The 22607-nt window shown below is 40.9% G+C and overlaps 1 protein-coding gene across 3 annotated transcripts; it reads left to right on the top strand.

The window, feature by feature from the left end:
- Positions 1-2109: 2109 nt before the first annotated feature.
- LOC149068021 (uncharacterized) lies at positions 2110-20109 on the top strand. Of its 3 annotated transcripts, XM_089251686.1 has the most exons (3): positions 2110-2305; positions 15635-15769; positions 18077-20109. In XM_089251686.1, exon 3 carries the CDS (start codon positions 18255-18257, stop codon positions 19206-19208), a length of 954 nt encoding a protein of 317 aa, XP_089107812.1. In that variant the 5' UTR covers positions 2110-2305; positions 15635-15769; positions 18077-18254; the 3' UTR covers positions 19209-20109. The 3 variants fall into 3 exon arrangements, with proteins under 3 accessions (XP_089107812.1, XP_089107811.1, XP_089107813.1); XM_089251685.1 differs by lacking the exon at positions 15635-15769; XM_089251687.1 differs by lacking the exon at positions 18077-20109 and having other exon boundaries at positions 15635-18069.
- Positions 20110-22607: the final 2498 nt, after the last annotated feature.

Below are 22607 nucleotides of genomic sequence, written 5' to 3'. Positions count from 1 at the left end.
AAGGAAAGAAATAATTCCAGAATAAAGGAAAGAAATAATTCCAGAATAAAGGAGAGAAATAATTCCGGAATAAAGGGAAGAAATAGTTCCAGAATAAAGGAGAGAAATAATTCCGGAATAAAGGAAAGAAATAATTCCAGAATAAAGGAGAGAAATAATTCCAGAATAAAGGAAAGAAATAATTCCAGAATAAAGGAAAGAAATAATTCCAGAATAAAGGAGAGAAATAATTCCGGAATAAAGGGAAGAAATAGTTCCAGAATAAAGGAGAGAGATAATTGCAGAATAAAGGAGAGAAATAATTCCTGAATGAAGGAGAGAAATAATTCCAGAATGAAGGAGAGAAATAATTCCAGAATGAAGGAGAGAAATAATTCCAGAATAAATTAGAGTGATTATTCCAGAATAAATTAGAGTGATAATTGCAGAATAAAGGAGAGAAATAGTTTCAGAATAAATTAGAGAAATAATTGCAGAATAAAGGAGAGAAATAATTCCAGAATGAAGGAGAGAAATAATTGCAGAATAAATTAGAGAAATAATTCCAGAATGAAGGAGAGAAATAATTCCAGAATAAATTAGAGTGATAGTTGCAGAATAAAGGAGAGAGATAATTCCGGAATAAAGGAGAGAAATAATTCTAGAATAAAGGAAAGAAATAATTCCAGAATAAAGGAGAGAAATAATTCCAGAATAAAGGAAAGAAATAATTCCAGAATAAAGGAAAGAAATAATTCCAGAATAAAGGAAAGAAATAATTAAAGAATAAAGGAGAGAAATAATTCCGGAATAAAGGGAAGAAATAGTTCCAGAATAAATTAGAGAAATAATTGCAGAATAAAGGAGAGAAATAATTCCAGAATGAAGGAGAGAAATAATTCCAGAATAAATTAGAGTGATTATTCCAGAATAAATTAGAGTGATAATTGCAGAATAAAGGTGAGAAATAATTGCAGCATAAAGGAGAGAAAAATGGTTCTAAAATGCTGAAAATTCAAAACAAATAAAAGAAATAATTACAGAATTGTTGCAAATTCTGAATTTTCAAAAGTGGAATTCAGAATTCCACACTGGCACACACTTCATAGGAACAATGAAAAAACCTGTAATTCCTTCATAACGAAATTTCATTATAGCGAAATGATTTCTGCGGTCTCTTGGAGTTCGTTATAACGGGATTCAACTGTACGAAGAAAAAACGTTTAAAAAAAAAACATGACAAAAAAAATGTGACGTGAATATCCTTATACGTAATCGTAGTTACTAGGCTGACCGAATGTCCCGGGACATTCCCGTATTTTCAAGCAATTCCTGCAATAATTTCCGTAAAAATGTCCCGTTTTTTTTTATTAATTTTGAACGAAGCCAACTTGAATTTTTATTCGTTTAGATCTTAGCCCGAAATTATTTCTCAATTCATTAATTACCTTATAACAACTATGACTATGCATAGGAATATTCATCTCTTATACAAACGAATCCCTTTATAACGAACTCCAAGAGACCGGAGAAATCACTTCGTTATAAAGGAATTCTAGGTTTTAGCATTCTTAGGTCCCTATGTAAACTTATCTGAGGGATCACAGAAAAGTGTTTGTTAAAACGAGATTTTCGCTGTAACGGCATGGACGGAGATACGGGGGAGGGGGGGGGGCGCACTCCACTTTTGCCCCCCCCCCCTCCCCAGGGTCAAAAGTGGAGTGCGCAGATATAATGTATATATGAATTGACATCATCATCATCGTGCCCCCCCCCCCCCAGACTTCCAAGTCTTTCTCCGCTTCGTCTCGTGAAACATTTTATATTTCGTGGAATCTCCATTTTGATCCACTTAAACTTGCGATATTGATTCATTTCGCGCCAATCATGCGCCAAACCCACAAGGATCCCCCCCCCCCCTCTCTCCGGGGTCACATCATTCTGGTAATCTTTTTTTAGTATTTTTTCACTATGTAGGGGGAAGGGGGCCCTCTGCCAAAGAGCGAGAGAAAATCTCTCTCTGGAATTACAGCTCAAGCAGTTTATCTTGCCTACAGATGGCGCTGGCACAGAGGAAACGGGGGGGGGGGGACCAGAAAAAGAATACGGAGAGAGCGAGAGAAGGGATGACGTCACGGGCTAATGAAAACGGCTGCACAGCTTTCTTTCGTCCCTTCCTGTCGTTGTTGGTCTACGTCAGTGGACGTTGTGATGGCGATTTTGTGTGACTTTAAATGACTTCTAATTCTATCATTTGTTGCGATTGGCCCTCCGTTTTAATATTGGTGGCAATTGAAGAACAATTCCCAAGCAAGAACATTCACGGGTAAGCCATTTTGTTTCTCCCGACAACGTAACAGCGCACGCATCGAGCTCTATGAGCACACGCCTTCGTCAAGCGTGTGTGGGTCTTGGCTGGATTTTTGGCGCTATTATTATTATTATTATCCTTGTGTGAGGACACGTGTGCCTTTTGTTTTTACGTGCATTCTTTCTTTCTCCGTCTCCCCTTTCCAGGGGCGGTCTCAGGGCAGTTGCACCGGGCGCCGAAACGCGTTATAAATATACATTATTAGAATACGTATTTGGGGGGCCATTCAAGTATTACGTAAGCAGATTTTCAGCCATTTTTGACCCCTCCCCCCTTGTCAGCAAAACACTGACCCTCCCTAGTGGTGGCATGGTTGGTGGTCACCAACTTCATCGGTAATTTGGCCACGCACTTAATCACTAATATGGTCAGTCATACAGCCACTCGATCATTTATATGGTCATTCACTCACCCCACCTACTCACCTCGCAACTCAAGTTCACGCACACTCACTTTGTTTCGGACGGTCACTTATACAGTGAATCACAAATTTGCTTGGTCACTTATAATGTCACTCACCCAATCACTCGGTCACTCATAGCAGGTTAAATTTCAGGATGCCCCCCTCCCCCAAAAAAGCAATTCAGTGATTTTACGTGAAGGTGCCATGTGGCAGAGTTCCTCCGACAGAGAATACGCGAAGGGTCCCCCGACCCCCCATCACAGTTCTGTTGGGTCCTAATTTTTTCTTTTCATCTCCCCTCCCCCTCCCTCTCTCGTGGCAAACAACAGTGTGTCCCTTTTTATTTTTTTCATCAGTGACCCGTTTGAATATCCCATTGCCGCAAAGGCTCCCGGTTGAGAACCACCTGTTTGAACGGGGGTGGTTCAATGGCTACGAGTGAAATGCAAAAAACTCAGCAAAGTCTTGAACCATGCGCCCCGGGGAAGGTGGTGCGCTCAGAGGACATCATATTAGCAAATTACTCAATTTTGAAAATAACAGTGCCAAATCCCACCATCATGAGACCACCGAGCTGGGCGTATGCTCAGGGCCAGACTTTGACTCTGTGCACATCAGGAATTAGGTGACCCCCCACCTCCTGGACCGAGGATATCTTTAAATTTTGTGGTCCCGGGCAAATACCATACTGGCTAAAACGCACCTGTCTCGCAAAGGCGTATGAGCACCATGCCCTTCCCCCCCCCCCCCACGTTCCACATTATACCCTCCTGCACGAGGAGGTTCCCTCATGTTAAGAGGCTGATTTTCATATATTGAGGGGCACCCCCATGGCCACCAGGCCAGGATCTTATGCGGGCCCCCCGACCAGATTTTCACGGGCCTCTTTATGATGAATTTACAGCGTGGAAAAAATAAGAAAAGGTGGAAATCGTCCCGGGTGCCCAGGGCTGGAGCCTTTGTCAGCCCACCCCTTGTGGGGGGGGCCATGGGCACCCCCACCCTCAAGCGAGTAATTCTCGAAGTGCGTGCCGCTGCCGTGACAGCCAATTATTGACGCTATGGCCTCGGTTGCATCGTTATAACCGAGTTTGATTGTGTCAAAATAGGTGTCCAAATATTTCTATTTAAATGCTGCTATTCGTTAACACTCGTTCGAGATAAATGCCATAGAAATGATATACAGCAAGGGTTGCACAGCCCGCCAAGGGCTCCCCAGTCGGCCCACGAAATTTGTTCCCATTGAAAAGTATCGATACACGCAAGATAAAAATACTTAGACTGACCATATTTCTCTCACAAAAACAGCGGATTTCACCAAAGAAAAGTTGTTATGCAAGTAAAGTTGCCAATTATAAAGACAAAGAAATTGTCAAAAGCAAGTAAAGTTGCCAGTAACAGCGCGACAAAATTGTCAGAGGCAGGCAAGGTTGCCATTTACAGCAGGAAAAAAAAAAAAAATTAGCAATCGCTAAAATTACAGAAAAATTGCCAATCGTGGAAAATGATGGCGACCGCAAGTCAAAATTTAATTCCCCTAATTGGTATACGTTTGTCAAATATGAACACGCATATTTATTTGACTGCAATTGATTATGAATAGAGTCATAATTACCACATAATTATCTATAAGCCATGAAAATTATTTTAATTTTTGATTTCAAAAATTCAACTAAACCCAGGGGGAAAAAAAGTGTCATTTTATAAAATGTTGGGATGGTATGAATTTCGAGAATGTCCCGTAAAATACGGGACACTGTATGTGTGGTTTCTTTCTTCATTTCATTTCTATGCACTGTATAGTTAACTTTTGAGAACTTGTTCAACGCTCTATGATTGTCAAAGTTTAACCCATGAGTGTGTCGCAAGGGATTCCGAGATGGAAATCCACTAATAGCAGGGCTATATTGACCTATGGGCCACGAATAAAACTTTATTCACTGGGGCTTCCTAGATGGGCCGTACAAATTTACTTAGCCAGAGGTGGATTCTCCAGCTATGGGTCAGTGTTCATTCAGGGCCCTCTATGGTGGTCATAGTGACGGACTCGCGTCGCGAGGACCCGGGTTCGAACCCCACCGTCGCCATAGTGGTGGTCTGCTGAAGTTAGTTTTCCTGTGGTTCCCAACTTCAAGGCGCGAATGCGAGCCGATCTCCCCTTTAAAAAGTCTCGCCACAGAGAGCAACAGGCCCACAACAATACAATTATTCAATCGTTACGCTTCACTCATAGTTAGAGAAAACTAGTGGCAGATGGCAGCACCTGCACATAGCCTACAAACAGTACAAATATTCAGTCACTACACATCACTCACTTCACTTCTGAGATATAGATGGCAGCACTAAAAAATCATACACAACACTAGATACGCACTCAGACTGTTAGGTACACATACTTACACTTCCGGCACAACTGACTAGGTAGTAAATTGCCCATGGCGATGGATCTGAGTTGTACTCGGCTTGAAGAAGCACCTGCACACATAACAAGCATTACACAGAAACAAACTTCACGTCAGGTTTCACTATACGTACACACATGTACCAATTCGTTAGAGGTTCCACAGAGGGATATGGACGAGGTACATGTATGGTTCAGTATTCAAACTTGATTCGCCGGGGGGGGGGGGTTCCGAGAAGGGTCATACAAATAATCCACTTACAGCCAGTAATTCTTGGACTGTGGGGTCACGACCCAAGCTTGATTAGTCGAGCTTTCCAGATGTGTGACACACAGATTTCGAAAACAAACATCTCCCATGGGTCACGAAGCTGATCCTGCCGTTGATTTCGGGTCACGGCTGAAAAAAAGGATTTTTCAGCAAAACACTGACTCCCCCCCCCCCCCCCCGTCAGCAAAATGTCGTCAGCGGCTTAGAATATTTCATATCTTAAAAAAGGGGTGGTTGATGACGTAAGCAACCTTCAAACCCCCCCTACCCCTCCCCCCTCTCGATGCTGATGTAATACTTGAATGACTCCTAAGGACCCCACCAAGGGCGTAGCCGGGGGGGGGGGACTTGGGGGTCTGCCCCCCCCCCCCCGAAATGTGAGAAAATGACCGAAAAAAGGGAAAAAGATGGCCAAATCCATTGTTCTGTCACTTTGGTCCCCCCCCCGAAATGAAAGCGGTCCCCCCCCCCCCCCCCGAACGAAATTTCTGGCTACGCCCCTGGACCCCACTGATCTAAAAGTGAATTGCCGAGCTTGCCGAAAGTGTTAAGTAATGTATGCAGCAGGTACAGGTTGCAAACGGAAACATGATGCTTTAACGTGAGAAACTTTTGCAAAAAAAATACTTACATGAACGCGGAATACATTAGTACTAACATAGTGTTGAAGGGCAGTTAATTTTTTCCCATTGATAACTATTAACGGTGTGTAAATTACGGATTATGGTTTCAATTAAATTAATTGAATACGCATAATACAGGGCGATTCAAATTGTTTGCCCGTAGGACTGACTCTGATACCGTTCACTGTAGAAGTTCACACTTCCAATTACAAAACGTTCTCAAATGACACGCGGTTTCATTTAAATGACGTAATTTTTTGAGGGATCGTGCATAGGGATGGTCTCTTGTAGTTGCATACAGAATTGTATATACTATATATATACACTGGTGTAAGAAATTAAGAGAATTTGCAGACTTGGTCGATTATCTCTAGAACTACTGTACCGATTTTAATGAAATTTGATATATACATACATTGATACCAAACAAATAACCATTCAATAATTGTAAAATACACACGCATGATCGTGCGTAACACTCGTTGGAGTCGGAAGGTATGAAACACAGGGCTCGGCACGGGTCCCTTTTTTAGAAACTAGTCACTTTTATTACGTATTTTCAGGCCCAGGTCACTTTTTTTAGCAAAAAAAACCTCGGTCTCGCGCGCTTTTCTGCTGTCGGTGTTTTTCTTCTCTTCAAGGAGGAACTTTACCGGTTCAAGGTCTCTAATTTTCTCCCTCCCTTCATTGAAAACTACGATCGTTAGCCCCCTTCACGTAGAACCCCTATACATGAAGGCGTCTTTATCCTCCCGGGAGCAGTGGCGTCGGAGCCGGGGGTGCTGTGGGTGCTCGAGCACCCACGGAAGTTTGTAAAACGGGTTCGAGCACCCACAGAATTGATTCAGAAATCGAAATTTCCTACATGGGACTCAAGACGAGCACCCAGAAGTTCGAAACACTTCCGACGCCCCTGCCCGGGAGCATACCGTGTGACGTCGGCATAACTTGATTTCAAGGCGCTTGGAAAGAAAGCTCCTTGGTTAAAAAATCGTCATTTTATGGAAAAGCCGGTCGGAAAAAAAATAGCGTAAAAGGCGTACTTACAACAAAGAATCCCCCCTACTACCATTCTTTCTTATTTCCCCCACGCGTGCTCACTCGTTCTTTCATCTTATTTTGAAATTGATCCTTGATTTGTTTTAAAAAGTTTTATTAGTTCTAAGGGCCGAAGGAATTCCTTTCTTGGAGCATCGAGCAAGTTACACTTGTTGTTTGTTCTATCGTTAAAGTTATTAAAACGTTTTTGTCTCGAGTCGCTGTTATGACCGCAATAGGAGAGGGCGGGGTCTCGTTCAGCAACGCTGTTTTCGTTCCCGGAGGAGGGGGGGGTTGCGAGTTGCAATTGCCCTCCCCAGAGCGTCCCAGACATGCTCTATGGGGTTAAGGTCTGGAGATCTGGCTGGCCAATCCATCCGGCGAATATCCTCACTCTCTAGAAAATCGTCGAGCAGAAGAGCTCTACGTGGCCTCGCGTTATCGTCCATTAAAATGAACTCGGGGCCAAGTTCACCCCTGAAAAGGCGAACATAGGGCTCCAAGACTTCATCCCTATACCTCACACCAGTCACAGTGCCTGTTTCAAAGACATGGAGAGGTGTGCGGCCATCCAGCATGATGCCTGCCCAGGCCATTAAACCTCCTCCGCCGTAATGGTCGATTTCGCGGACATTGGAGGGTAGGTAGCGGGTCCCTGGTTCTCTCCATATGAACTTACGGCGGGAATCGGTGCTTAGGCTGAACCGGGACTGCCCGGGAATGCCATAGCCCGGAATAGGCCGATTCGCCACTTGGCCGGCCACTTCGGGAATTGGCAATTTCGTTAACTATTGACCCCGGGCAATGTCCGAAATTGAATTTCGAGTTGACGAAAACTGACGATTTCAAATTAACCACTTTGGGATCAAGGACATATTATTACGTCTAAACGCCTGATGAATGAATCCACACAAGCTCTATTTTCTTTCCACCATCTTCATCATCGCTAGGCTTTGTTGTAACCCTACGAAAAGTTTTTACCTCCCTTTTATTACTTCTATACAATTGTTCGTGATTCCCCCCCCCCCACCACATATATGATGTATCCTTCTGCTATATAAGAGGGGAAGAGAACAGGTAGCATGAGGGTGAAAACAGACATCTACTTCGTATACCTGTACACAGGGCCGTAGCTAGCCGTTCCTGTGCTAGAATTTGAATTTAGGTCCCTTCTGGTGGGCCTCTGTGCAGGTGCACCTGCCTATATATAATATATAGTCCTCCGACCACGAGATGAATTTTCGCTGCGTCATGTCACGTCACGTCGGATGATTGTATTCAATTTTTTTTTTTGGTAAAACGATTGCACATCGAGAAAAGTTCATCAGTGACTGAGCTTTCACGATTGGCATGTCCTAGGATAAAATAGAATCGTTTGACGTGACATGACGTGCCGTAGCCAAATCTAATCTCGTGGTAGGAGTCTCTTATCTCTCTATCCTTTCTCTTATCTGTACTTATCTTGTATTATACTGTTTTCCTTTTCTTCTACTTTTTTCCCTTCACTCTTTCAGATTATCGGACGTGGGGTTAGGTTAGGACGGGGGGTTCGTAACCTACGGGTCGCGACCCAAACTTGGTGCTTCCGAGATGGGTCGTTCAAATCCATTAACAGCCAGGGGCTTCTGAGTTATGGATCCTGACCAAACTTTATTCGCATCCGCGTCCGAGATGGGCTGTACACCGGGCCGCAACTAGATGCTTGGTCACCCGGGCGAGCGTGCATTTTGATACCCCCCCCCCTGTAATTTTGAAGGCGAGGTTTCAGAATGAAATTTTCGCCCCTTCGGGTCCAGAGCCCGGGGCACGAGACCCGTCTGCTCTTCCCCCCCCCCCCAGTTGAAAAATATTCGACTTCAATGCGATTAATCGATTACAACTTTTTTAATTATTATTAAAAAAATTTAATCGGTTCCCGTCCGTAATGAGCATCATTAAACTAATTGTATGCGTCCTCTGTTACGGGTCTCCTGCCGAATGACTGAAGCATCCTTTATCTACATGCTGACGTAATACATGAATGACCCCTAAGTGGCGATGATACATACATCTCTTATAATAGCTTATGTATCATCGCCATTTAGGGGTCATTCATTTCTTACGTCAGCATCGATAGGAGGAAGGGGGTTTCAGATTTGCTGATATTTGATGATAAAGGGTTCTTTGGGTAATGCTTACGTCATCAACCAACCTTTATGAAAATATGAAATACTGTAATGGCATCTTACTCGGTGCGCCAAAAACGAAAAAAAATGTTTCGCTAGTTTGTGCGGCATCTGAACTAAAATTCTCTCTGTTGGTCAGTCAGTCCCCTACAGAACCACTTCAGCGATCACTAAATGTTTCCCGAATCCTTCAAGTGCTCAGGAAATGTTTCCGGGCCGCTTAAGTGCTCTGGAACTGTGCAACGCATCACTCAAGTGATCCTTAATTATGCCACGGATTACTTAAATTATCTGGGAATGTTCCGCGGGCAACTTGAGTGATGTAGAACCGCACTGGGAAGCCGCTTAAGTGCTCTAAAATTGTGCCCCACGTCACTCAATGGATCTCAAATGTGCTACGGATCGTTTAAGTGTTCTGGAACTGTCGCGGGTTACGTAAGTGATCTGAAAATGTGCCACGGGCCTACTTCAATATTCTGAAATTGTGCCACGGGTCATTTAAGCAATCTGCAAACGTGCCGCTTAGTTCATTTTTACAAAATTAGGTTTGAGGGGGCTCTAGACACATCAGACAACCTCCAGGGCCACATTAGGTTCGCGGGTCAAGGGTTTACCATACATGGCTTAGAGGGTGGGTCGCATTGAATTTCTCAAAGAGAAATTTTAAGTTCTTATCCATCAAATAGCATTGAAATTAACAGAAATTCATTATAATAACGTATAAAGGTATTTTCTTTCGAAATTTTAATTTTTTAAAAATGGTTGTTACATTTAAAATAAAAAAATTTCCGTCTTGGGGAAGGCGCGCGAGCCCCCTATGCCCCCCTCCCGCGTACGTTTCTGACCCCACCAATATGCTTTAGAAAGTGAGGGCAGTGCTGAGGAAATTTTGCTGACAAGTGGGAGGGAGGGGGGGTCAAGTATGGCTAAAAATTTGCTTACGTAATACTTGAACGGCCCCTTAGCAATTTTGTGGGAAATCGTTGACATTTAAGGGGTCTCATACTTTTTAACATGGTGAAAAACTATGCTCTAATAGAGATAGCATTAGAAGTACTACACTGCTCAAAACAATTAGGGGAGCACATGGTTTTAACAAAATTACGCAAAGATGTATACCGATAAGTAACATAAAATGAATCATCCATAATTTAAAGCCTAGCAGGAAACGGGAGAAGAAAACTTCATATGCAAATTCATGACGTCAAAAACCAGGAAAAGGAGATAAGGGCAGAAATCGGGATGTTGCAGAAACGTCTGTTTTACTGCCGTAACTGTGAAATTCGATTGCGCAGTATTGTTTTTTGAGACAAGGTGACTTGAGGATGTCTCAACAACGTGATTTACCGGAATCCGTGGCATGGCGTGTTATAGGCAGACTGGAATCCGGGCAAACACAACGTAGTGTCGCGGACGCTGTTGGAGTCGCCAGAAGTGTTGTTGCAGGCTGTGGAATCGATTCCAAGAAACAGGAAATGTTAGACGTCGGCCAGGGCAAGGTCGGCCACGCGCCACTACAGCAACTGATGACCGGTATATACGGTTAACAGCCCGTCGAAACAGAACAGAGAATGCTACGCAACTGCAAAGACGGTTGCTCTTGGCAACAGGACGAAGGGTGTCCAGCCAAACAGTACGCAATCGGCTTCATGAGGGAGGGCTCTATGCACGTAGGCCAATGGTCTGCATTACGTTGACCCCACGCCACCGTGCGTCCCGAAAAAGATCGGCTGCTGAACATCGAGATTGGGAGCAACATGATTGGAGCCAAGTGCTGTTTACAGACGAGTCCCGATTCATTCTGGAGTGTGACACCCGACGTGTTCTGGTATGGAGGGACAGGGGCACTCGAAATAACCCCGCATTCGTTCGTGAAAGGTCACAATACAGACGAGCTGGTTGGATGGTATGGGGTGGAATCAGAATAGGCGGACGTACGGACCTGCATATCATTCGGAATGGCACTTTGACGGCCCGAAGGTATGCAGACGAGATACTGCGACCTCATGTCATCCCTTACGCTGGAGCCATTGGAGATTCCTTTGTTTTCCAGGATGATAATGCCCGACCGCATAGAGCTCGTCTGGTGGAGAACATTCTTGAAGCTGAAACAATACAGCGTATGGAATGGCCAGCGTGCTCTCCTGACCTGAATCCACTCGGACGACGCATTGCTGCGCGACCAAGGCCGCCTGTTACTGCCCGAGACTTGCAGATTGCTCTTCTTGAGGAGTGGAACAGTATTCCCCAAAGTCTGATCGATAACCTCATCGCATCCATGGCAAACAGGTGTGCAGCAGTCTTAGCTGTTCGAGGAGACCACACGCCCTATTAAAACTCATGCATCATGTCTAAACAGTAACATGTAACCAAATTGTTGCCCTAAATCATCTTTTCATGTTTTTTCCATATTTTCAAAGAATTAAAGCTTAATTCCAAATTTTTTTACGTCTTTTTTGTGTATTGCGCATTGATACGCGTGTACTATCCATTGTATGCCAGTACGTTGCTGTCTCGCACGGTTTTCTTCACTTTTTTGCTTGCTCCCGTAATTGTTTTGAGCAGTGTATTTAACCATTGATTTATTTCAAATATTTCACACGTTTTTGATTGTATATCCTATTCTGGTATAAAGTTTCAAAATACTCAATATTCTTTTAAAATTTCACCAAAAAAAAGCATTAAAAACAGCTCGCGTGCATCATAAAATACCATGAAATCAAAGTAATTGAATAAAAATTCATTTTAAATATTTAAAGGATTTGAATGATCCTATATATGTATACGTTTTTGGAAATTTACAAAAAATTAAGCATCCAAAATATGTAAAAATTTGTACCAGCATAAGGGATAGCACATACAATCAAGAACATGTGTAAAATTTTTTAAATACATCAATGGTTTAAATTTCTATTAGAGCGTTCTTCTTCACCATGTTAAAAGGTATAAGACTTGTCAATATCTAGGAATTTTCACTTAGCATATTTAAAAGAATTTGGGTTCTGGCTAGGCAGTTTTATGGGGGTTTCTCAATTCGACGGAGTTTTCAGGTGATAAGAGAGGCGATATGAACGAGGGAAGTTCTTGTGCGTTCAATTACTCGAGTACTCGCTTGTATGGTAACTTCATCATCTGTGAATACTATTGAATAGAGATGTAAAATTCTCGAGAATAATCTTTCGGAGAATATTCTCATCGAGGAGAATATTCGAGAATGTTCTCTGGTAGGACTACTATAATAAATAACTTGAGAATATTCTTATAAGTTCTTGGTGAGAATATTCTCCTGTTATTTATGATATAGTTACGTGTAATATCCTTGAGAATATTCTCTGGAAGGACTACTTTCATAAATTACTGGGGAATATTCGTATAGAAAATAATAAGAATTATTTTGAAGTTATTAATAATAGTCCTTCCAGAGAATATTCTTCAGTTACCGAACTTTTTCCAGAGACTATCATCAAGAATATGTGTAATAACATGTATTATAATAAATAATCTCGATAAATAACTTGAGAATAACTATTATTTTTGATAAGAATATTCTCTAGTAATTTATAATACTAGTCCTTTGAGAGAATATTCTCTGTATCCGTCTCTCTTCCCGTCAAGAAGATGGGAATATTAATGTTTGTAGACCACAATATTGAAGTTTGAAAGCTAGAAAATTAAACCAACAGGGCTGAATTGCACAACTTTTGAAGAAATGTGAGTGATACAGAATCTAAGTGTATGTGCATTGAAGAAAACAACAGTTCTGTATCTTCTTAGAATGAAGGCGATTGTATAATAATTGCTTCCTTTATCAATCAACTTTGATTTAATTTCTCTTGTTGTGAACTTATTTCTGAAAATTTATCAAATTTTAAAATATTTTTTAAGGTTTTAATCTAAAGGTTTCTAAAATCTTTTTGTAACCAAACTTTTAAAACCTCTCATCATGACCTGGAGAATATTCTGAGAATATTCTCGAACTAAAAGTTGTCATTGGGGAGTGACCATACCAAAATTTGTTTTGTTGTAAATGTTTCAGGCAATGAAAACTGATTTATATTTTCACGTATCTTCACTATTCACAATATAAACAAAATTAGTAAAAAAATTTAAATTATTTAAAAGAGAAATGAATATTCTCGATTATTCTCAAATTTTTACATCCAGGAGAATATTCTCACCTCACATCTCTACTGTTAACGGTATCAACACGGAAAGCAAACCTAATGATACGTTGGATACTATGTGTTACGTAAATATCTTGAACATTTTATAGGCAAATCAATCACTAGAAGTATCTATCGTATGTGCTTATTATCCCACAGAAACCCCGAGGATATTGACGCCAATGTTATTTCATTAACAAGTGCTTCTAGAGTTTCATCAGGACACTTCCTTTAAAAGAACACGTGATCTGGAGGAAAGTTCCCCCATCAATCTTGTGAACTTTATACATGGCACACCATTGTTTATAGTCAGTCCTACTTTGTAGAAAAAACAGTCTGATCTGTATGAAAAAAATAATCTGTACGAAATCGGAAATTAAAGAGAGAAGAATCGACACTATAGGGGAAAAGAAACACCACATGAGTGTGATGTTTGTCGTAAAAAGTTTTCCCATAAATGTGTATTGAAGGATCACATGGTAATGCACACTGGAGCAAAAATACACGAGCGTGACATTTGTGGTAAAGGGTTTTCGAAATAGGTAACCAACTAGCTGTAAGTAGACACATCGCACGCAGGAGAAAAACCAAATTTTCAATGTTCTCTCTAAGCTGTGGGCTAATGAACAGTGAAATTATTCAAGTAAAAGCCCCCCCCCCCCAACCCAGAGGAAAAGAAAACATTGTGCAGGTCAGGACATCAACAAAAAAGGTTTGTTGACTTACATTTGGGAGCTTTTCCAAATCATTTAGACCTCCATTGTACGACAATTATGAAATAGAAAAGCAGGTATTTCTAAGCTGCCTCACCCTTTTTCCGCTGTAGCATCCCAGATATCGAGAGATCGATACTGTAGCCTAGCGACAAGTGACGCGAGTTAAAAGTGGTAAAACCTTTTAGAAATTGCCCAAGATTTCGTTAGCAAATCGCCGTCGTCCGCAAAATAAAATAGCTGAAATCCTCGTTACTAGCTTAGCTCTAGGCCTAGCTGGGGGTGAGAAGCTCCGTTCCGAGGCACGGTAGCCCGGTCGATAAGATACCCGCCTAAAGTACCAAAGGATGTTTAGAGGTGTCGCAAGTTCGATACCCGGTTCGTCCTTGTCAGAAAACTTTCCTGACGCAGGGGTACAACAAAAAGCGGCAATTCGACCGCAGCAAAAAATTGCTACCGCAGGGAGTCCCCCACCGAGGGGTTAGTGCACCAACCTCTCGATGAGTATAAAAAACAAGCCTGCCGTTCGGAATCGGCAATAAATTGTAGGTCCCGGTCTAATTAGCCCTCGTGTGCAGAAAATGACCGTGGTGCGACAAAAATGATCAAAAGCTCCGTTCTGCGCCCGTTGGATAAGCGCATTCACCAGATTCTGCTGTCGGTGGCACGAGCGATGCACGGACACGTCCGTTCATTTCGATGGTCAACGAGCTCCCAATGTGTGTTCACTATGTGTGTATTTATCGTACAACCTCAATTCTTCTGTATTTGCATAGATTTGAACTATATTTCTGTTTGTGAATTTAGAAACGCATAGAATATTCTAAAAAAGCACAGAGTTCTATATTCCGTAAGAATCTCCGTGTAATAATAATAACATTCATTCATTGAAAGAAAAGAAAAACGAGTTGCAAATGAAAATAAAATATCAGAACGTGACTTCAAAAATGAATTCCGCAGATGGAGTTTTTCAGTGTATGGTGGATATAGAGGCATTCTGCAAAGTGTTCTAACCAAATCAAGGGTGAAGCATTCTAACATAATAATATTGGTGTGTGTGTGTGTGTAAATAACATAACCTCTAATTTTTTTTTTTTCAATCTGGATAGTCAAATACATCAGAGCCCCATTTTATTGGACTAGTTTTTCCCAAGGTGGACAATATCGCTCCCTGGTGGGAGATAGAATGGTCCGGCGGGTGCGATAGAAACTACAAATATAACATAGGATCTTATATGAGTTCGATTGAGTTGGGGCGATGAGAGAAAATTGAAGGAAGGGTCGTTGGAACAAAAGGTATGGGGAACTATGGATTGGACCGAGTCCTAATTTCTGGGTATTTAATGATGCTAACTCGAAAGCGAAACGTAATACTGCTGTGTGTGTGTGTGTGTGTTTTATGCCATTACTTGAACTTGTAGGCAAATCAACCGGTAAAGTTTCTTTTTGTGCATTATATTCCTACAAAAATTCCGAAGATGTTGACGTCGTTATTTTTCATTAACAGGTTCTCCCAGAGCCTCATCAGAACACGTTTTTCAAAACAACACATGATCTGGAGAGAAATCTTCATCAATTTTGTGAACTTGAAACCAAGCGAAGAGCATTGTTTATAGTCGCTTTTGCTTAGTCGGGAAACTGTGTGAGTGAGTGAAACATTTTTTTTACGAAAGCAGAGAAATTAAAGAGTCGCGTAAGAATGAATACCGGAGAAAAACAATATGAATGTGATGTTTGTCGTGCAAAGTTCCCGCTGAAATACAAGTTGAAAGTTCATATGAGAATGCACTCTGGAGAAAAACCATATCAGTGTGACGTTTGTGGTAAAAGTTTTACGCTGAAAAGCATTTTAAAAATTCATTTCCTTGTCCACAGCGGAGAAAAACCGTTTGAGTGTGATGTTTGCGGTAAAAAATTCTCGCGACTCGTCAGTTTAAAGAGTCATACAACAATTCACACGGGAGAAAAACCGTATGAGTGTGAGGTTTGTGGTAAAAGTTTCACGGTAAGGAGCACTTTAAAGAAACATTCCATAGTGCACACCGGAGAAAAACCATTCGAGTGCGACATTTGTGGTAAAAAGTTCTCGCAACTGATCAGTTTAAAGACTCATACGGCAGTGCACACTGGAGAAAAACCATATGAATGCAATGTTTGTGGTAGAAGCTTCACCGTAAAGGCTAAATTAAAGAATCACTTCATATTGCACACCGGAGAAAAACCATATGAGTGCGAAATTTGTGAGGAAAAGTTTTCTCAAAAATGGGCATTAAAGAGCCACGTCATAAAGCATACGGGAAAAAATACATACGAGTGTGACATATGCGGTAAAAAGTTTCAACGGGAGCTAAATTTGAAAGCACATGTCAGAATGCACACCGGAGAAACACCACACAAATGCGATGTTTGTCATAAAAAATTTATCCACAAATGGGCATTGAAGGATCACACGGTAGTGCACAGTGGAGAAAAAGTACACGAGTGTGACATTTGTGGTAAAAGGTTTTCGCGGAAGACAACAGTGAGGAGACACAAGAGATTGCACGCAAGAGAAAACCCAAATTTGCAATGTTCCCTTTAAAAGTCAGGGTTTCTCAAACTTTTTCCATCCGCGGTGCAACTTTCCCTAATCAACGCTTATTCGCTGCTCCCCAGAGCAGGTTAACAAAGTGTCTCTTCGAAAATCCTTTGTCTGGAAGTGGTAGCTTCTACCAAAATTGGCGGCACACAGTTTGAGAACCCCTGCTCTAAGCTGTGGATCAATGCACAGTGAAAATTCTTACGCTCAAGTGAAATCCGCCCTCCTTCATCAAGTCGGAATCAGCCAAAAAAGTTTGTTGACTTTCATTCGGCAGCTTTCCCATTCAGACCTCCAATGTAGGGCAATTGTGTTCATTCAGACGTAATCAATTACATAGTCCTCAGTGTCGTCAATGTTAGCCCCCGTCTACATATTATGTTTAGTGTTTCATTGAGAGATACTGCTAGCTTCAACCTTTTAACCATTGGCTGCCTTTTGCTTGCTCTACTTTTCAAAAGCTGCATACGGATGCGTTCAGGGTTTCATGTTCGTTTTTATTCATTGTGTCCAAAATATGTGTATTAATCGTACATTTCCAATTATTCTGTATTTGCATAAGTTTGTACTATATTTCTGTTGTCTGTGAATGTGGAAATGCACAGGACATTCTGAAAAAGTACAGTTTTATATTTTGTGAGCATCTCTGTGTAACAATAATAACATTCATGGGAAGAAAAGAGTGAACAGTTGTTTAAGAAATGAAAGTAAAAGACCAGAACGTGACTTAAAGGAATGAATTCCGCAGTGGGGAAGGTTGCGAAAAAATAAAAGATTTTTAAAACAGTGCTCACGAATATTTGCGGCAATTGTTCGATACTGCTCGGGTCAAGAGCAGTGCCGTCTTAACGCATGGGCCCACCCGGGCACGTTCCGGGGGGACTCACACAAATGAGATATGGTAAAACCTTTCTAGAATTTATCAGGTCGTTCCTTAGAAAAACCACTTGGCCCGGGGGCACCCACGATGCTCTTAAGACGGCCCTAGTCAAGAAGCATGTAAAGAAAACTCGTGCAATCCGAATGGAGTTTTTTAGTGTATGGTGGATATAGAGACATTCTGCAATTTGTTCTAACCAAATCACGGGTTAACCATGTAACATAAATAATAGCGGTGCAAATAGCATAAGCTCTAATTTTTTTAATCTAGACAGAAGCATACATAGGTCTTTAGAGCCCCATCCGATTTAACATTTCTGACTCCCCCTAACTTCTGGGTGCTAACTCAAAAGTGAAACCTAATACTCTTGTATATGTGTTTTATGTAATTAGTTGCCCTTACAGACAAATCAATTACTGAAGTTTCTTTATGTACATATAGTCCTGAAAAAAATCCCGAGGATGTTGATGTGGTTATTTTTTCATTAACAGGTTCTCCTTGAGTCTCGTCGTTCAAAGCCACAGATGATTTTGGAGAGAGATGTTTTTATCAATCTCGTTAACTTAAAATCAGGTGCACCCCATTTTTTATAGTCGATTTCACTATGACCGAAAACTGTGAGTAAGTGAAAGATTTTTACGAAATAAGGAATTAAAGAGTCACATAAGAATGAATACTAGAAAAAGAAAATATGAACGTAATGTTTGTGATGGGAAATTTCAGCTAAATGACAAATTGAATATCCACACGAGGATTCACTCTGGAGAAAAACCACATGAGTGCGACGTCTGTGGTAAAAGTTTTACGCAAAAGTGCAATTTAAAGAAGCATTCCATTGTGCACACCGGAGAAAAACCATTCGAGTGTGACGTTTGTGGCAGAAAGTTCTCACAACTGATCAATTTAAAGACTCATATGACAACGCACACCGGAGAAAAACCATATAAGTGTGATGTTTGTGATAAGAGATACACAATAAAGAAAGATTTGAAAAATCACATGAGAATGCACACTGGAGAAAAACCATATCTGTGTGAAATTTGTGGGGAAACATTTTCTCAAAAATGGACATTAGAGAGTCACGTGATAAAACATGTGGGAGAAAAATCACACGAGTGTCACATTTGTGGTAAAAGGTTTCAACGGGAGAAAATTTTGAAGACGCATGTCAGAATACACACTGGAGAAACTCCATATGAGTGTGATGTTTGTCATAAAAAGTTTGCCCAAAAATCGGCACTAAAGGTACATATGGTAATGCACAGTGGAGAAAAAATACACGAGTGTAAAATTTGTGGTAAAAGGTTTGCCCGAAAGCAAGAATTAAAGACGCACTTGAGAATTCACACTGGAGAAACACCATATGAATGTGATGTTTGTGGTAAAAAGTTCTCACAAATGATCAGTTTAAAGAATCATACGACAATGCACACGGGTGAAAAACCACATGAGTGTGACGTTTGTGGTAAAAGCTTTACGCGAAAGTATAATTTAAAGAATCATTTCAGAGTGCACACCGGAGAAAAACCATATGAGTGTGATGATTGCGGTGCGAAGTTTTCTCGATCCCGCTCATTAAGCAATCATGAGAAAAATTTCCACGCTGATGAAAAACCATGTTAATGTGATGTTTGTGATAAAACGTTTTTCAGCAATTGGATGTTGAAGAGGCACAACGCACGCAGATGAAAAATGCTCCGCAATGCTCCTTTTAAGCTGAACGTATGTGCATAGAGAAAATTATCTTGCTCATTCAGAATCACATTGGTACGCTTTTAGTTATCACACACATAGTATTATATGAGTAAGTTTCTTGTGGAGTTGTGATATTAATTAAACTTTTCCGAGTTTTTGACGTAAAAATGTTTTATCGCTGCTCATCTTTTAGCGTAACATAAGTGAATATCCAATTCATTTACCGAAAAATGATTGCTGATCGTTTTCTTTGGTAGGAAGCAATAATGCACAATCGGGAAATATGGTGTTGAGGGACATTAAACGAGTGTATGAGATATTTTGTGTCGGCTGATGCACAAGAATTGTTATTAGTTCCTTTTGTAACCTTTTTTTTTCTTTCGTACTGTATTCGCGAAGATTTGTGTGTTTCTTGTGTTTCTATAAATGCATAGAATAATCTAAAAGCTTATTGTGATGTGTGTCTTGTTTTAATCACATGTAAAATAGTAGAGAGATTTATTTGAATGTACATCCACAAAAGGCTGGTTGCACTTGCATTGCGATGAAAGAAAAAGCACGATATAAATCAAAAGAAAAGGAGCAAATAATGACATACTCTACAGGCATGCACGGGGAGGGGGACATTAAATTAAAATGGGTATCTGATCAGAAAACTCAATGTCAAAACTTGATAGTCTTTTGCAAAATAAAGTGTACGTCGATGTACAAACAAGATCGGATGGAAGTCTATTCCAAGCTCTGCCATCCCGACATAAAAGTGAATGCTGTAATCCAGCGGTTCTCAACCGGTGCTCCGTGGACCTCCAAGGGCTCCGCGGCGACTCGAGGAAAATAAAATGAATCAGTAAATTTGATAGATAAGTAAATAAGAGATGCCTACAAGGTTCTACCATAAAAATTAAGAACAAAAAAGGGCTCCGCCATAGAAATTATATACTGAAAAGGTTGAGAACCGCTGCTGTAACCGATTTCTTCCTGCAAATGGAATACGTATGCACTTCTGGTGCGAGAGTTCATGAACGAGTCGATGTAGAGGTTAGACAACGAGGCCCATAGACAATTTTATACAGCAGTCTCAAAACGTTGATCAGTCGGCCATTCTAAGGAATGTTGCCCCAAGTGTTTCAATCGTTCAGGATATGAAAGGTCCCGGAGACTAGGCAGGCACTTCGTGAAACCGTTTTGGGTTTTTTCTATTAGTTCGATGTCACCAAACAAATAAGGGTTCCACACTGGCGATGCGTGCTCGAGATTCTGTCGAACAAAAGTGTTGAAGGCACACATCAGAGTCACACTTTGAATAGCAATTTTTTTTATCATGATCATAAAAGTTGCTTTTGCTCACGATCTTTCTTATATAGCTGGTCATTGAAAGGCTCTGGTTTATATCGATTCATAGGCCAGAATGTATGGCTACTGTTTTTAGTATGCATGGGAGGGCATTGGCTTCCCCGGCGTCAAGGGTGGAGTCGACGGGTCTAATGTATATATGGATTCACATCATCATCATCGTACCCCCCCCCTCCCCAGACGTCAAAGTCTATCTACGCTTATTTTCCTGATATGTCTGAGCATCGAGACGTTCAGATATAACAGCTAACTGAATATGAACATATGGCAATATATTTTGACATAGGCCCTTATGTAATTCCTTCAATGACAGAAATTCCTCGATAAAGAAGAAAAAAAACCAATTGATGTAAAATTGTTATAAAATGCTAATAATAAAGTGGGGAGGGGGAAAATATAGTCATATCTAATTTTATTAAAATAACAAATAAATTAGATATGACTATACCCTCGGATAAATGAAATTACTCTCGAAAATTATTTTTTCTGATAACACTGGTCATAATTCCTCCCTGTAGATTTTAATGTTAAAATATTTCATTTATACGACAAATAACTTCAGTTATGTCGACTCTGACCGGAACGCCAACATGGCTGGAGGTACGGGGAGGGAGGGCGTGGAGGACAGTTCCCGCTCCCCCCCCCCCAACTTTAATGGGGGAGCTGATTTATCTAATGCATATGCTGTATATGAATTGAGATCATCATCGTGTGTCCCTCCCTCCAGCCTTTGAAGTGCATCTCTGCCCATGAACACCAAATCTTTGGAAAACTATATCAATACTATCATACATCGAATCCACGCAATTTTTGTAGATTTTAAAAACTCATCGCTAAAATGGTTTTTCTTGCATATTGTCACCACAAACATCACAGCCGGCTGACTGATCATCATTCCAGAGAGGAGTGGCGATAAAATCGTTCTGAGAAGGTTTAAAAAGTCAGTTGAAATTTTTTAATCTCTGTGTGATAATTGTGATAATTGTAGCAAGAACACTTGAGTTTAAGTACAAGTTACGCTACAGGAATTTCCGACCCAGAGAGCACAAACGTTGGGAGGGTAGTGTTTTAGATATTCTTATTAACCTCAGTGAGTTCAGCCCTGACTTTTGAGTACTGTTGAACCAGGTTCCACCTTGTTTTACTATTCAGTTCCTTTAATTTTTTTTGAGTCCTTTATGAAATGACAAATTTTCAGCAAAATATTCTAAACTATTCCATAATGTATAATTTATAAGTCTCACATTCCAACTTAGATGTTGTTATTGACATAGATTTCCAAACATTACGTTTACAAGTAAAAAACAGAATCAACTTTCGAGTAAGCTTCAGTGAAAAAACTGGCCATTTTCGTGAAAAGGTCGAAATGGACAAAATTACCGAAAAATATGGTCACCATATTGTTTGGACGATGAAGCAAACAACTTTGCTTTAGACTGGGTTGTTGACGCTCCCTTAACGAAGATAAGGGGCCGTTCAAGTATTACGTCATCATCGATGTGGAGAGGGGGGTTTCCGATTTGCTGACTTTTGATGACAAGAGGGGGGGGGTGTGTTTGGATAATGCTTGCGTCATCAACCACCCTTTATGAAAATATGAGTTAAGATTCAGAACGGCAGAGCTGATGATGAAATTTTGCTGACAAGGGGGGGGGGAGGGGCTAAAAATTTGCTTACGTAATACTTGAACGGCCCCTAAGGGAATGCGATAATCAAGCCCCGTGCTGTCTTACTACTGAGAGAAAGTGTTTGATTGTGTGCGGCGATGGCAGAGAAAACGATCTTGACCACGTGGAAGGGTGAACCCCATCTTTAGTTCTTGATGGGTACATTTATCGCGTGAACAGAGAAACCAAAAATGTCATATCTCGGTCAAACCCGAATATCTTCTTCTTTATAGAGAAGTTAAAGCAAACAGCTACAGAATACACTTTTCAAATGAAATCGACAGAAATGGGGCTGTTCTGGATCGAA

The sequence above is a fragment of the Pholcus phalangioides genome, unplaced genomic scaffold (genome assembly GCF_987345545.1).
Source record: "Pholcus phalangioides strain wild (caught in Gottingen) unplaced genomic scaffold, Ppha-v1.0 ptg000027l_1, whole genome shotgun sequence".
Lineage (NCBI taxonomy): Eukaryota > Metazoa > Arthropoda > Arachnida > Araneae > Pholcidae > Pholcus > Pholcus phalangioides.
This window is presented reverse-complemented; position numbering and strand designations above follow the sequence as displayed.